Source organism: Lutra lutra, chromosome 3 (genome assembly GCF_902655055.1).
Source record: "Lutra lutra chromosome 3, mLutLut1.2, whole genome shotgun sequence".
NCBI classification, from domain to species: domain Eukaryota; kingdom Metazoa; phylum Chordata; class Mammalia; order Carnivora; family Mustelidae; genus Lutra; species Lutra lutra.
In genome coordinates, this window is record NC_062280.1 from 3,038,829 (window position 1) to 3,055,489 (window position 16,661).

A 16,661-nucleotide genomic window follows, 5' to 3' on the forward strand; every position below is an offset into this window, starting at 1 on the left:
GGCTCGTCGATGTTAAACGTCTCAGTATTAAAACTTAAAAAAGTACACTTGTTTGTATGAGTGTAAATTGCTGTAATATCATTGATGGTTAAAAATCACATTTATATTAATTATAAATTACTTATTTTAATTATAAATTACTTATTTAGGAGCCATACACTAGGTAGAATTTTAATAACCTCTTCCATTAGATTTAGTGACTGCTTTATAGCTAAGTTACTAAACTGATAAGGAGTAGTGAAGAGTCCACTTCACTTCAAAGGCATTATATACAATGTTACACTTAAGGATTTCTAGATACTTTATAATTGTTTTTCAATTTAATTTGAAAATTATGCCCTCAAAGCTCAGATAAATGTGCCAGTATCATTAAGTGCTAAGAAAAAAATGCAGCTTCCCTGTGTCCCTGTGATTTCACTAGAACTTGTAACTCTAGGACTATATACCCTTGCCAACTGCAATGCATTTGGAAATTGAACCTATGAAAACATATAAATAGTTTTCAGGTCAAGATAAAGAGAAATGAAACAAGTATAACTAGTCCTTTCTTTCATATATTTAAAGCAACTTAACCAGAACCAATTTAACAAGAATTTCACTCATGAGAACTCTAGTAGCAGACCTGAAATTCCCAAACCAAACTTTTATGCTAAAAGTGAAGTCAGAAATCCAGAATTAGTCATTATAACATAAAACTGTTGTATCTTTCAAAAAAGGTGAAAACACTTTAATATAATTTATATTGTTTCTACACATTAAGTGTAAGAAATAATTTCACTTAGTCATAAGTACAATGAATTTGATTAACAAAATCCTGATTTACAAAATAGAAGTAAATATATGCAGAAATATATTCATTATCAAATTATATAATAAGATTAACAATTCTTGTTAAGATATCATCAGTTTATTATTTTGCATTTGAGATAATAGAGTTAAACCATTTTGGGATGTTTAATAATATAAGTATGATAATAATGGAACGTTGAGATTTGAATACAATGACAGTAAACCATTGAAATTTCACATTCACATGATACAGCCATCATGAATCTGTAAGTGAATGTTAATAATGTAAAAAAATATAAAATGATTGTAATATAACCATCTAACCATTAGCATATGGAGTTTTCAGACCACTATTTAATCTGTGAATTTGCTCTGAAATATAAGCAGTTGCTTTTCTGTGATACATGACATATCTCTGTGCCTTAATACTTAATTTGAAATGTGCTTACCATAAAAATATACCAAAGTAAATAAAAAAGGAGACACTTATTTACAAAACAATTTTGTATACATATTACATAAATGCAACTGTTTCAAAGTCTTTTTATACAATATTGATAGAATCAGCCATTTCCATTATTTTATCATAAAAACTGCAGTGTTGCAAAGGCAGGCTGTAATTTTGAAATCCTGATTAAAAATGAATACTTTTTGGCTGCCCTTTAAGATAACACAGTTTCTTCAAGTATGCTACAGAATTGAATGCTGACCTCTAGAAAAATGATTCTTCTTTCATTAAAGAAAATCCATTCCCCATTTGGAGGAGTGTGAAAATGCACCTTAAGAAAGGAGAAACTTATTATTTTACTGAATGTTTTTTATTTGATAAACCTGATAAAATCAGCCATTCAGCATATTGTATTAGCACCATTGGCATGGATTGTTAATGTACTGTACCGATCACAATAGGGCTGGGGACTTACAAATGGGGTACCATCCCTATTTTTGTGGAATTTCATCTTACCAAGTATGCTATCATACAATATAAATTCAAGTGTTTAAGGACGATTCAAATGATGGTATATAACAACCCTGCATTTTACCAATACTATAGGTTTTTCTGTAGATATTAAATGATACTGTAAAGAAATAGGCTTTGAAGCATACTCCTTTAATTCACCAGAACACAAGGAGAATTGCTTCATTTACCTGGATGTGCTGTAATATATACGGACATAAACGTAATTTGATCTCCTAGTTCAAAAACCCTGGAAATCATTAAGGCTTGTTATCGTGTGGTTTATTCTGATGGTTAAATGCCAACCATTGCATATATTCTCTCTCTTAGTCCATAGATGGAGCTTGTGCGTAAGTGACTGTAGCATACTCTCGGCTTATAGCCCATGTACATAATTTCACAGTTTCGAAATTGTTGAGGGGAAGGCCTTCCATGGTTTAGGAAATTATGAACCAAGTATAAATCTCATGAGCACCCACAGCGATCTACCACCATGGCTGGAATCTTCCCGTATATTATTTGTTCTTTGCCATTAAAATATAGCATATTAATGGGCGACATCTTTGTGGGGGTACAGCAGGGGCCTGCCGAGCCTCTGGGGTTTGCCTGGTGTACAAGATGAGTATGGGGATATTTTTGTAAAAACACAAATTCACACTCTCCAGAGCAGTAGTTGGCCTTGTATCTTTTGGGAGCAATAATCCAATCCCATCCAAAAGCTTCAAAGTCCACAGTCAGGGGGTAACGACAGCACCGAGATTCTGTTGAGTGCTCGTCACAGTCAAGCCCAAAATCTCTCCTGGACCTTTTCGGTGTGTCTGTCACCTTGACTTCTAAAAAGGGATTCTGGGTGAGAAGGAAAAGAACCATCAGTAATAGTAAGAGGTCCCGAAACGCTTCCCTCCCTCCAGAAGTCATTATTGAAGAAACTAATCATTTTGCTTATACAACATTTATTTTTCAAAGACAGAGACTTAAGGAATTTTACTTTACACCGGGCTCAATTCCTCCCTTATGGCTCCCAAGAATGTAACAGCAATTCTAACTCCCTGCAGTCAGATCTATGTCTTTTTAATTTCTGTTTTCCCCAGCTTCCTGGCACATGAGAGATGTTCTGACAGTATTTATGGGAATAAAGGGACAGAGGGAGGAAAGGGGAAGAGGAGGGAAGACAGAACAGAGGAAGGAAGAGGTTCGTTCTCTCTCTTCCTAATGAAATGTGTTGGCTAAAAACGTCTGAGGACTCCTGGAGGAATAGCTGGACTCCTCCTTCCTCTGTTCCCTGGATCTTTACTCGGGGGAACTTGGCTCTGAACACCGCCCAGCACTACATGGGTTGTAGCAGGAAGAAGAAAGGTAGGGTAGTGAACGGAGTGGTATGCATATTGGGTCGGAAAGAAAAACTTTTAAGAGAGCAAGGCACAGATTCAGAAAATACAATATTATTTCACTTCATTCTTTCACTGAAGAATGTTTCTGTTCATAAATTTAAACAATAATTTGCTGGTTCCTCCCTTGCCCCCATCTCTTAATGCATTTGAGACTTTTCCTTTTATATAGAAAAATCTGAGGAATGTGTCATTAATAATTTTATTTAATTTGTTTAATAATAATCTGTTTAATAATGCTTAAAGCTTCTGTCACATTACCAACGTTAATCATTAAAAAGCTACCTGTAAAAAAGAATACTTTCTTAAATAATTCATAAGTTTTTATCCTATATCAAAATCAAAATAGACCTGGTAATTATTGTTATTTAACATTATTTTAAAAATAGCATCATTTTGTGAGTCAGTCACATTTTAGGTAGCATATTCAAAGACAAATCTTTTGGAAAACTATATAAACTTCTAAAGAATATGTTTTTACTCAAAGTAGATTGACTTACTAATAATGTACTCTTTACAACCAAAACATTTAAAAACTTAGAAAGATAGCCTTTATTGTTTGCAAGTATAATCTTCTGTTCCACATTATGTCAATAGATGGAAATAAAAAGATGGTCACATTAAATAAGTTCAGGAAAGCACAGGTAAGCCAGAAGAGTGAGTAACTCTAAATTTATACTAGGGATTAAAATAGTTTTTTATAAATGTTTATGATATGTGAAGTATTGTCATCTGCATGGCCTGATATTATTAAATTAGTTGGCATTACTTAAGTAAACTCTAGCACAAAAATGGTAAGGCAGCTTAGAAATAAGCTAGGTAATAAAGGTTAACTAGCCTGGAAATTTAAATGTTATTAGTGGTAATTCACAAAGTTATCTACATATACATCAGTGCATGGACAGTCTGCAATATCATCAACATATTTATCATGAAGGACCTTAAGTATACTATATTTAATAAGATGTAAGCCTAAACCTATCATACTTAGTTAACTGCTATATATAAAAGCATTTAATTTTCACTGTAATTTTTCAAGTTTGTTTTTTCTGCTTATTTAAACCAAAAAATTTCAACACATTTGGCATTCTTCAGAGGAAAGAAAAGTTTTGATTTGTTGGATCTGTAGTAGAATCCACTATGAAGATTTCACATTTATATTCATGTAACCATGTAACATATCAATGAAAAGCAATTTATATTTCAACTCCAATTCAGAAGAACTCCCTCAGAAGCTAAGGACCATGGCATAACTGTTTTTTTAAATCTTCATGCAAAATAAAAGTATCAAGAGGGTGTTTCATAGAATATGAAATTAGACACCCTACTTTTATTAGGTACAGGGCTACCGTTGGGGTAAGATAACCTTTGTCTCTCTTGTAAGCCTAGGAAATGGGTGGTGATTTTTTCACTATTATTCATTCACATAATTTATAAAAATGTAACAATGTTTGTTGCTAGGTGGTATTTTCAGTTATCACTTACCAGCCCATCTTCTCCTGGTCCTGGGAAGGTTACAGCAAGATCATGACCATTCTCATCTAAAGCTTTGATTTCAATGCCTAAGTTGGATTCTGGCTGTTTGAGCCAATTTTGCAACACTGTCTTCACATCGATGCTCTGCCAAATTCCAGTGCCTGGGGTCATGTCAAGTTTCAGAGATCGGATTCCAGTATACCTTGTACCGTCTTTCATGGGTTTGATGAGTCTCAGGATCTGCACAAACACCGTTGTAGGAGTGTTGACGGGTCTTAGATATATCCACAGTTGGGCCTTTACTACTTTATTATACTGTATTTTAGAGCTAAACTTAAAGAAGCAACATTTGGGTTTTCCTTCCACTTGCATGAGAAGATCAGCTATAAATGAATAAGAAAAGAAAAATAGTTATGGAAATTATTTCTCATAAAAAATGAGCAAGTCCCTTTATATAAATTGGTAAACATTTTTCCCCACTGGAATAGTAAATGCATATTTTAAAGTGAAAAACCACGCAGAATTTCATTCATAAGTCAGAAAAATATCAAAGAAAATAATTACTTTTCAGCGGCTTTTCAGAATTTTTTACATACATATTTTTTTCGGCTATTTATAAGGAATCTACTCCCTCTCCAGAGAAGCGTGGACTAAGAGAATTCTATGAAAGAATGAAGAGTGGATGAAATTTTAAAATGATGGTGATTAGAGAGAACAAGAGACACCGTGCAGGAACATCCACTTAGAATTCTTTGGGAATCTGAGTAGTTACACTGACTGAGCAGCTGCACCAATCAGTCTGGAAGGAGGAACCCTTCCCCCAGGCCTGAATCACCTGGGGACAAGACACACTGAGCAGCTAGCTGAGCCTGGGGAATTAGTAGAAAATATAGCACATCTGCTACATTTTGGCTCTGGAAGAAGCCTAAAGCAACAAAACGAATCAGGTAATTAGCCCAAAAATGTGAATGTTACATTCAGGCTGTCTCAGAAGTTAGAAAATACTGTCCTCAGAGCCAGGTTGTCATTGTAAGCAGAAGCAGGAGCAGTTTCTGTCCTCTGTTTTTCCAAGATTGTTTACAAATCAGGGGAATGTCCTCCAGGACTGTTTGATAGCAGGGCCTTGAAGGAAAATTATTTGCTGCGTTATAACGTGACTACCTAATAAGGAAAAGAACATTTTGAAACTGTTTCCAGTCCAGTTCAAAGTGTAAAAAGCACTGTTTAAAGCAGGACCCCAGGCACATGGCATAAAAGCTTGCTTGTCTTGCCTTCCGGGTGGAGGTGCCTGTCTGCCTTTCCTTGAGCAGAGTTCAGAGCTCTGTGACCGCAAAAGGGATGGGGTGAAATGCACCACCTTTCAGAAGCAAGGTACGTACCGCAGGTAAGCGCTTCCTCCCTCTCATGAAGACGAAAACAATGTTTTAGAGGCTTATGAAGCAGTGTGCCTGCCCGGAGTTACGCACACCAGGGTCTCCCGGTAATAGTGCCGCAGTCAAGGTATAAGTGGGACTCTGTAAGCCATAGCCTACTTAATTAAAATGTGTATTTCCCAGGCATTTTCTGACACTTAGCTCATGATGATCAGTATGCTGTGTTTACTTCATCACTGGTCTTCCTCATACATCAAATTTTTTTAAACTTTTTTTTTTTTTACTCTCCAGTGTCCTAGCTTTCAAAATTAAATATTTTAATTTGTGAAGAACATAACACTGTGAGAAATGGTTTTGAATAACAGAAGTTCTAGGCATTTAGCAAATGCTCAAAAGAAGCCCTTTCTCTATTATTAGAGGGGGGAAATCCTCATTATTTCAAATGCATATTTCAGGCAACTGAATGCAATTATGGAATTTCACATAAGGTTTTAACATTGCTTGTAGTATCTCCCAAGCATTGCCTTGGTAGCCCTAAGCCGTGGAAGCGTAAGCACGTTATGCTTGTTATATTAAACTAAACACGAGTGCCATGCAAGCGTTTAATTTTTATTTCCTCTTGGCTTTCTAGCTCTCCAGCGAAACAAATAATGCCCCAGACTTCAGTCTCATTAGTGTATTTTGCATGAAATCTTGAAAAAGATTTCTTTTTCTTCCTTCCTACTTACATACAAGCCAACAGCTTGTTAAAAGAGCCTGAAAATAGATCTGTTTCTCATAAACACTAGAACCGCAGTCAGCAGAACTGTCGATATACGCTAAGAGGGCTACTCACACTCGGTGGGCATGGTGATGATGGTTTCCGTCGTGGCGTGGTAATCATCGTCTTCCAAAGAGCCATCGCTGCTGTCATCTCTCTGGACATCGTACTGATCAATCAGTTCCCGGAGCGGAGGAGCTTTGGGCAAAAGTTGTCTTATAGCATCTTTGCTGATGTTAGGAGCTGTTTCCAGGCGAAGTTTACTGAGGATTTGAATTTTTATGGCTTCTATCCTTGAAGATTTAGTGTTTTGTCTCCAAGTACATGCATTACACAGCCGCTCTTTTTCCACATTTTCTTTTTGCTCACTGTTCTCATTTAGATCCACTGGACCAGCGACAATCAGCATGAACAGGTAAATATAAACATAAATTTGCAGTTTCTGCATGATTTTAAATCAGTACAATCTTTTTCCTTGTTCTTATTTCTTCCTTTTACTCTTGTTTTGCTTCTGAGTGATGCCAAGCAAAGTTTTAATGCCTGTACAGTCTGAGGGACAACTTGCCACACCAGTGAATCTTTTATACTGTATTCCAAGTGGCTTTTTATATTCCAACTTTGATGAGACAAGTGTCGTCAGGATCTATGATTGGCTCTTGCTCCACAATGAATCTCGCTGTCAGAGGTTAAAACCCTGTCTGTCACAAGTCACCGAACAGTATTTTGTTACAGTCAAGGGTGAGCTGATTCATTCGACTACTTCATAAAAGAAATAAATCTACAAATAATGAAAGATATATGTGACATTTGAAGAATTAAAGTCTATGTTAACAATAATAGAAAGTACATTTAAATCTGATTAATCTTTTTATGTGAAATTCAAGCTGTAATTTAAATAGGTAAATCTTAGTTTTACACTTCATACTTAAAAAGTTGAAATGTTGTTTCCTCAAAAGTTAAAATGATTATCTATTATTTATACAAGGATTTGAAGTAAAAAGAATTTTATTTATTGTATTAAATTATGTTTAGTGCTGTGTAATTAGGGAAATATGAATTTAAGTACTGAAGACCTGAATTAAAAGAAAAGGTAAGATTGTGGTACAAGTAAAAGATTTTCAGCTATAATTGGAGAAACTTGATTAAGTGCTTAGGTGTTTTAAAAATCAACTTATTATAAAGTTATACATGGAATTATTTTGAAATAATTTAATGTTTTTTTAATATAAAGATTGTGCTCAGTTTTTGGCCAATTACTATTCAGCTATTTCCTATTCTAAAGTTGCAGATTAATATTAATTAGAAGATCTGTTTTTTCATTGCTTATTACCAAGAGGATAATGTCAACTAGTAGAAAAATCTCTGAACTTAGAATAAGAAGATAATGGGGTTTATGACGGGCAATGCAGCACTTACCACAGTTTCCTCAGATTTCCATTGATAAAGGTAAAAAGCATAGTATGTGTTCTCCATAAATTATGTCAGAATGCTGTGGCACATGCAAGCAAAAGAGCACCATAGTAAGGGGGCGCCATTTTTTGTCCCCCAACACTATAATTGGTTCGCACCCCTTTGCCAGTATCTCATTTTGACCAGAGGGCAGACACCTGGCAGGGATTTGGGATAAGGTCTGGGAGCAGAGAATGGAGCTTTTTGTTCTCCAAATGTAAATGGCCTGTGTAGGGATCAAACTCTCAACCTTAGCTCAGGGAGCCACGAGATCTAACCACATGAGCTGGTAAAGAGCTAAGCAAACCGAGCCAGTGAGAAACAAGCCGTTTCTAAGCCACAGGAGATTTCTTCTTCCTGCTCCTTTTTAGGAAGCTAAGGACTCCGGGGAGACTTAGTCCATTATTCTTCCTCCCCCGCCTCAAGAGAATGCAGTGGCTCATATCAAATATTTATTTTTTAGGTCACTACCACTTTTGCACATTGTACACTCATTTACCACCTCAGTGCACTAAAATGCAACTCAGTAGCCTGAAAAGTTAATGCATTTTCATCAAATTCTTAAGAGGTATCTACATCTCTTGAGAAAAAATGGCCTTACATAATGCATTAGATTTGCCCATCATTAAAGATTAAGGAAACCCAGACACAAACCAGATGCCCTGAAGGATTTCAGATACTTTTGCTTGTGGAACAATATCAGATCAGGCTTATAAAGTTTTATTTGGTAAATCTGTTTTTCTATGTATAAATCCTGGTAACGTTATAATCGTTGTAACATAATGCTCCTATACACTTCTGAGTTAAGTTGAACTTCAAAAAAAAAAAAAAAAGAAAGAAAGAAAGAAAAAAAAAAAACTTGATTAGATTTGCCTAGCAGTTGGGAATTCGGGCTCTGGAATCAGGGGGACCTGAGTTCAAGTCTCAGTGTTGCCACTTCTAACTACGTGATAATGGGTAAGGCCCTTAACTTCTCTAACCTATGAGCTTCCTCCGAGAACTTTGGAGGATGTAATTTCATAGTGCATGTAAATTGCTGAATACAGTGCCTGTCATGTAGTAAGTGATAAGTGCCCCTGGAGTGCTCAGTCTTCGTTTCCTGCAGAGAGGTTTGAGGTCATGCTTAAATACATCCTCCCCATGAACCACAACTGCTTTAGATTGTAGCTGCCAGTTATCAATTCTCAGAGACCAAAATTTCTTAAGGTAGCCTATTGCTGGCATATTTCAGCTTCTTATTTATTTATTTTTTTAAAAGATTTTATTTATTTATTTGACAGACAGAGATCACAAGTAGGCAGAGAGGCAGGCAGAGAGAGAGAGAGAGGAGGAAGCAGGCTTTCTGCAGAGCAGAGAGCCCGATGTGGGGCTCGATCCCAGGACCCTGGGACCATGACCTGAGCCGAAGGCAGAGGCTTTAACCCACTGAGCCACCCAGGCGCCCCTTTATTTATTTTTTTTTAAAGATTTTATTTATTTATTTGACAGACAGTGATCACAAGTTAGGCAGAGAGGCAGGCAGAGAGAGAAGAAGGGAAGCAGACTCCCTGCCGAGCAGAGAGCCCTATGCAGGGCTCAATCCCAGGACCCTGGGATCATGACCTGAGCCGAAGGCAGAGGCTTTAACCCACTGAGCCACCCAGGCGTCCCCCAGCTCTTTATTTTTACTACCTAGAATAAAGCAAACAAAGGTTGTCTTTTCCACATACAACCAATGCTCATCGCTCATGGATTCCATATTTACAAATTTGTCTACTTGCTAGAATTTATTTTTAACCTCCAAAATCAGTACACAGGATGATTTTGTGGTCACTCATGCACATGCGCAGAATGGTAAAAATTTGAATCTTCCAACACACAGGTTCCCAGCCAAGGTCAGACAAGACAATGCTCTGCCTGGTTTCAGCTTTCACACTGTAAACAATGCCCTTTTCACAATCTACTTAGTACCATGTTTTTCACATTTTTGGCGGGTGGGCTTTTCTTGGGCAATTCTGTTTAACATGGTCCCAGTGCATAGTGCTGAAGGGCTGAAGGAGACTCTCTCCCTCTCCCTCTGCCCTTCCCCTGCTTTCTATCTCTCTCTCTACAGTGAATAAATTAATCTTTAAAAAGAAAAGAAAAGAAAAACTTCGAAATGCAATTTCTCCTTTCCTTTGCAATAAACTCCAGTTTATTTATCATAGATGTGAAATACAGAGAATCAAAAATAGTCATAATGTAGCTTCCTCATTTTTCCATTGGAAAAAAAAGATGCTTGACTCAAAGACCTAGTGCTGGCATTGTATAGGTTGTACCTGCCTCTATTATTACAGTTCTCAATTGTTTGCTTTTTCCCCTCACTTGCCATTCTGCCTGTACTCCTCCTTCCCCCAGACAGATTATGAGCTCTTAAAGGAAGGGAATTCTTTTGTTCATTTTTGTGTCTTTAGCGCTTGGTCCAACACCTAGCACATAATTACATTGGAAAAAGGGTATTGCCTGAATAATTAAAGTAATAAGTGGTTGAATGTCTCCTTAAATACAAAAAAACATTAACTTCCTAATTTTTCAAAAGATATAATTAGTTCCATATAGCCTTTCTAAGTGACTCTGGTTGTGCTTTTAGTTTGCTCTGACTATGGTTTGTAACTTTTCTCCTGGGGTCCCTCTTACACCAACTGGCAGGGGAGACTGGTGTTACAGGTCCTTGTGTCTTTGCTGCCTCCAGTCGTTCTCTCGTAGAGCAATGAGCATTTGAACAATCCAGTGGAGCTTTTGCATTTGGTGATCACGACCACCCACAGACACTCAAGGAGGACCTTGCTGGGGCGTGGCCGTGCCGGTTCCAACACCACTCTTGAAGACCTTAGGAACAGGTGCTCCTGGGTGGCAAAGTTGGTTAAGAGTCTGAGTCCTGATCTCAGCTCAGGTGTTGACCTCAGGGTTGTGAGTTCAAGTTCCATGTTGGGTGGGCATGGAGCCTACTGGGAAAAAGAAGAAGCAGCAGCAGCAGAACTTAAGACCAGGACCCTTACCCAACGCAGGTCATATTTAGATCAATTTGATTTTCAGGAGCAGCAAAGGAAGTCAGAGAAGAGAAAAAAATTTTCAAAAGAGCAGTGTGTGTGTGTGTGTGTGTGTGTGTGTGTGTGTTTAAGCAAGGCAAATGCAGAACCATCTTTTTTGCCTTGACCTAGTGGGGAGAGCTGTGAACTGATCATATGTGCCAGAGTCTTTCACCTTCTCCTTTGCATCCTTTTCCATAAAGGACTAAGTTTCTCAGTGATCCTTCTCTACCTCCTTTCTTCTCATCTGAGCAGGAAGGAGCCTTCCCCCCGAAACTAGGATAGAGTTTATCCCCGCAGTTTAACTAGTAAGGCATAACTCTGAGTAGACAGCCAAGGTGGGCGAGAAGTCAACCTATTTCCCAGAATGTTCTCTTAAATTAAGTTCTTTAGCCCCCAGGGGCATCTGTGAATTCCATAAATAATTTCATAAAACTCAGTTCTCTATGGTATTCTCGCTCATCTAGGTAACTACCTTGTATCAGAGTACTACTTCAACGTCTCCGTTTTCTACAGTCTGCAAATACAGTATTTACAGTTGGGGAGGGTTTTTTGTTTGGTTTGGTTTTTGTTTGTTTACTATAATCAAGTTGGCTTCAAGTGCCATCTAATATGATAAGGGTTAACTTTTATTTGTGGGAGTTCTCAAAAAATTATTTTTTCTTTGAAAGTCATCTTTACGTTATTCAGCCTTGAGAACCTGGCTCAAATAACTTCCTTATTTTATCAACAGCAGATAAGCTTAGCTACTTAAGTTCTTTGCCTGAAGACAGTGGCTTAGTTTGAAAAAAGTCTGTGAGTCATGACTTGATCCCTTTTTACTGGAGGTAAATTTGGTTTTGTTGTTTATGTTGAGTGCACGAGTGGAGACACAGCATGCAGGAACCAGGAACGTTCCAGACCAGGAATGTTCTAGACCGCCTGCCGGGAGTGACACTGGCCTTCCGCGGGACTCCAGTTTGCTACAGCACACGCTTGCCTTCAGCCTGCCCTTCCACACATCACCCACCTCCCTGGATTAAGAAGACACAAACTTCTGCCTGCAAAATTTAATGAAGTCACATTTTTTAAATTTACAAATGAGAACTATAATAAGTTAATTTTCATTATTTTTGATAACTGCTTTCCTTCATGATGTTTTGATTTACTTTAGAACAAACTCATGGTTTCCAGAGCAGATGACAATATAGATTAAACTGGCAAAGACATGTCTTTAGTTTTAAAATCTTTACCCTTATTGTTGAGTTACGCTTTCCAGGAAACAACCACTTCCTGAGAGAAAATCTTGCAATATTTAGGGCTTTGTTTTGGGGGACCTTTGGAAACCACAATAAATTCAACAAAGACTATGTTTCTGGAAATAAAAAAATAATTTCTTTAAATTTTTTGGTTGAGGTTTTAAGATGTAAAGTCTTAAAACACTTTAAATATCTTTTAGCTCCTTTTTACTCAGTTAGTGTCTTGGGAGTAGTGATAACCTTAGAAAAATTCCATTCCTTCCAAGAGTATTCAGAAAATGTTTTCATATTTTTTGGGAATAGCCTAAAGCATAGTTTTTCATAATTCATAGATTATTGGCTTTCAGAAGCATTCTATTTCCAAATTCTTTTGTAAATTCCTAGAAAGAACTCTTCAAAAAGATGTATTCATTTTGACATTTTGTCATTTATTTGTTCATTAAGCACTTACTAGCACTGGTTTATGATAGATACTATGCCAGCATTGGAAACGAGAAAAAAAAAAAAAAGGAGGCTTTTTGCCTAAGGATAAAACTCTGAATTTTAGAAGCATATAGATTTTAAGATTATTACGTCTAATCTATTTATGCACAGATGGAGAAACTGAGACCCAGAGAAAGGTTACATGACTTATGACTTAAATTAGAATTACATTTTAAAAAGCTGATTTGATTTACAAAGGCAATTTGCATTGAAATACTTTTGAAGCACCAAGTACTTCTTTTATATTGAGTTAAGATTTTTTTTTTTAATGTTCTAAAATTAACAAATAAGGTCAGTGCTCAATTTCCTGGGTCAATGCCACAGTGGTGCCCTTTGTTCTTGGAATCAGTCCATGGTCTGGCTTGGCAACTGAAAGACCCAATGACCTGCATTTGGCAATTAGTATAGGAGTTTTAGTGTCTACTAACTAAACATACTTTGAATGCTCATTTGCTCAGATCCTGGGGATCAAACTTTTGTAATAGAATGTCACTATTTCTGTTGAACCCATTTTCAATATTTTGAATTATATACTTCCATTCTTGAAATTTCAGACTAATAAGTCAGTAGTTTTTGATAATTTTAACCATAGAGAGTTCTAGGTGATTTTTTTCTTATTGGCTTAAAAGTTAGATATCACCTTTAATTATAGGAAAAAATTTTCATTTAATTAGATTTAATATGAACATTCTGGCCCCTGCTGGGAACTCTAAGAACTACATCACTTGTACTACCAATTTTTCCAAGGTTAAGAACTTAAACCTTGAACTCAGTTTTATATATTTTTTTCTCTTTTTTGAACATACAGAAATGTATTAAATAAAATCTATAAGTAAGGCAAATGTTTTACTATTGTTGAGACTCAATCTCTCAGTAAATTACAGAAATTAAAAATAATTCAGACCACATTCTCTGATAATAATGTAATTAACCAAAAATGAATAAAATGAATAACCACAATAAAAATCAACATCCCCATTACTTGGAAATACAAAAATTATTTAGAAGAAACTTTGGTACAAATTGAAGTAAAACTGATATGGTAGAATCTGTACAAAATAATAATTAAAACATTATATACCAAGACCTGTAGGATGCAACTACCAGTGTGTTCAGCAGATATTTATAGCTTTACAAGGTATTATGAAACTAGAAAACATGGAAATATCAAATTATTTTACTCAAAAAACCAGCAAATGAACTACAAAATAGATTACAAATTAAATCTTAAAAAGCAGAAGAAAAATAAAACGGTAAAATGAGAAATTGAGTCAGAAATAGCAAAGCAGTAGAATGAATCCTATGGCCTGCTTCTTTAAGGAGAAAAAAAATAATACACTAGCTAAGCTAATCAATATAAAATAAGGCATGGATATTTTAAATTTAAAAAGGATTTACAGACACAGTGAGAGAGTTAAAGAATTAAAAGAGTATATTGCAAGAGTATTATGCAAATAAATGTAAACACCTGTGCAAAATTGAGATGATAAAGATTTTTCTAGAGAAAACATAACAAAGGAAGAAAATGGAATAATTACCAAAGAATTAGTCTCTGAAAAGTGCCATTTTATAGAGGATTCTTCCAAATCTTCAAAGGACAGATAGTATTTTTCAAAATAGTGTTTTGAGGTAAACATTTTTTTACTGAAATATAGTAATATAAGGTATATTCTCATAGTAGGCAAACATTATTCGTGAAACTCTTGGTTCAGTGGACATATTTATACCAGGTCTCTTCTGAAAGCTGCATTTCTTACTGTGAGTCACCATCGAAACACCCCAGAAGCCACTCTTCTAGAATTTAAATAAACTAAAGAATGGAAATAAGTGAATACAGGAAGCTTACAAAAATTTTTAAGCTACCATCTACTGAAGCTAACAACTGGCAAGGAAAGCAAGAAAAGAACATTGACACAAAATTTCAAGTCAGATATTAGCAAGCAGAATTCTGCAGCACTTCAAAAGAACAACATCCTGAAGCCAAGCCCAGTCGTTCCAGCATCGCAAATGTGGCCCAATGTCTGAAATCTCTTAATATCTTTCAACATATTAATAGGCAAAAGGAGGGAGAAAACATGACTGTCTTAATAGATTCCTATAAAGCGCTGACAGAATTTAAATAGAAGTCCTTTAATTAAGACCATTCTTTATTAAAAGCCTTCACTAAAATATGAGTAGTTGGATATTTTGTTGAAGTGATAAACCAGCATTGTTTAATGATAAAACACTATACATAATCTCATTAAAATCGGAAATACTTTAAAGATACCCTCAATTGTAACTATTACTTGTTATTTTTAGGGAATTATTGTCAAGACAAGAAGACAAGATTGTAGAATAAGAGGCATAAATATAGGGAAGAAAAAAAGGACCATAAATACATACATACATACAATAAAAGGCAAATTGTCATTTTTGCAGGTGGTATAATTTAATGCCTGTAAAAAAAAAATCTAAAGAAGCGGGCCACCTGGGTGACTCAGTTGGTGAAGCCTCCACCTCTTGATTTCAGCTCAGGTCATGAGATCGAACCCTACATTGGGTTCCACACTGGGTGTGGAACCCCATGAGGATTCTCTCTCCTCTCCCTCGACCCCTTACTCCACTCGTGCTCTCTCTCTCTCTCTCACTCTCTCCAAAAAATAAAACAAAACAAAAACTAAAGAATCAACTGAAAAAAGTATACGAATCAAATTTAGTAAGGTGACATGTTACAAAACAAATATACTCAGAAATCGCAGATTTTCTCTATGCCAAAAGTAATCAACTCGCAAATATAATGAACAAGAAAAAATGTCACTCAAAATCACAGCCAAAACTAAACTAAACCAAATAACCACCACCAAAGGAGAACTTAGCTGGAAATACGTGGGCTCTGTCCAGCAGTTGTTAGCCCTGACTGGGGCTAAGTTCTTAACAAATACACACGGCTTCTGCTCCAACCAGACCAATTAAACCTTTGGTGGTAGGGCGTAGACAGTGGTATTTTTTTTCCATCCAAGTGATTATAAAATACCGGATAAAGAACTGCTGCTCCAAATGAAGAAAATATTAGAACTCTTAATAAATGGAGAAACACATCCTATTCATGAATGGGAAGACTCAATTTTGCATAAATGCCCTTCTCTTTAGTTCATAAATGCAATGTAATTTCCCCTGAAAATAGCAACCAATTTTTAAGTGTAAGAAATGTTTCAGAATAGCTAGGTAAATTTTGATAAGCTAGAGAAATGAGAGGGGACTGACACTCATGGATATGAAAACATTTTAAGGACTGCTAATTTAAAATATCATGTTATTGACAGAAAACAAAAAAGTACAGAAGTAACACAGGGAAAAAAAAAAGAGTAAAAAATAGACCCCAGCATATAAGAAAACCATGTAAGTGATACCAGTGTCTTTTTTAAGTTAGGCCATTAAAAAGATGCAGTATGTATTAGTACTGAGACAGACCAGAAGTCACGTGGACCCCTGGCCACTAGTCCGTAAGCTCCATGAAAGCAGGGACAATTATTTCATATACATCAAAAATTTAAATCTCAAAAATGAAATCAGAAAACATGAGAAGAAAATGCGAGTAATTTTTTTTTTTTTTTTTTTTTTTTGACAGAGAGATCACAAGCAGGCAGAGAGGCAGGCAGAGAGAGAGGAGGAAGCAGGCTCCCCGAGAGAGCAGAGAGCCCGATGCGGGGCTCCATCC

At 36.0% G+C, this 16,661-nt stretch overlaps 1 protein-coding gene and 1 long non-coding RNA gene across 3 annotated transcripts; one reads left to right on the forward strand and one right to left on the reverse strand.

Annotated features, from left to right (window-relative positions):
- Positions 1 to 227: 227 nt before the first annotated feature.
- MSTN (myostatin) lies at positions 228 to 7,321 on the reverse strand. Its single transcript, XM_047723039.1, has 3 exons — positions 6,820 to 7,321; positions 4,621 to 4,994; positions 228 to 2,593 (listed from the first exon to the last, which is right to left on the reverse strand). The coding sequence occupies exons 1-3, from the start codon at positions 7,190 to 7,192 to the stop codon at positions 2,213 to 2,215; spliced, it is 1,128 nt and encodes a 375-aa protein (XP_047578995.1). The 5' UTR covers positions 7,193 to 7,321; the 3' UTR covers positions 228 to 2,212.
- Positions 5,363 to 16,621, forward strand: LOC125096250 (uncharacterized). Of its 2 annotated transcripts, none has more exons than XR_007126113.1 (3): positions 5,363 to 5,995; positions 6,616 to 7,159; positions 16,572 to 16,621. It is a non-coding gene; the product is annotated as an uncharacterized LOC125096250 (long non-coding RNA). The 2 variants fall into 2 exon arrangements; XR_007126114.1 differs by lacking the exon at positions 16,572 to 16,621 and adding an exon at positions 7,261 to 7,398.
- Positions 16,622 to 16,661: the final 40 nt, after the last annotated feature.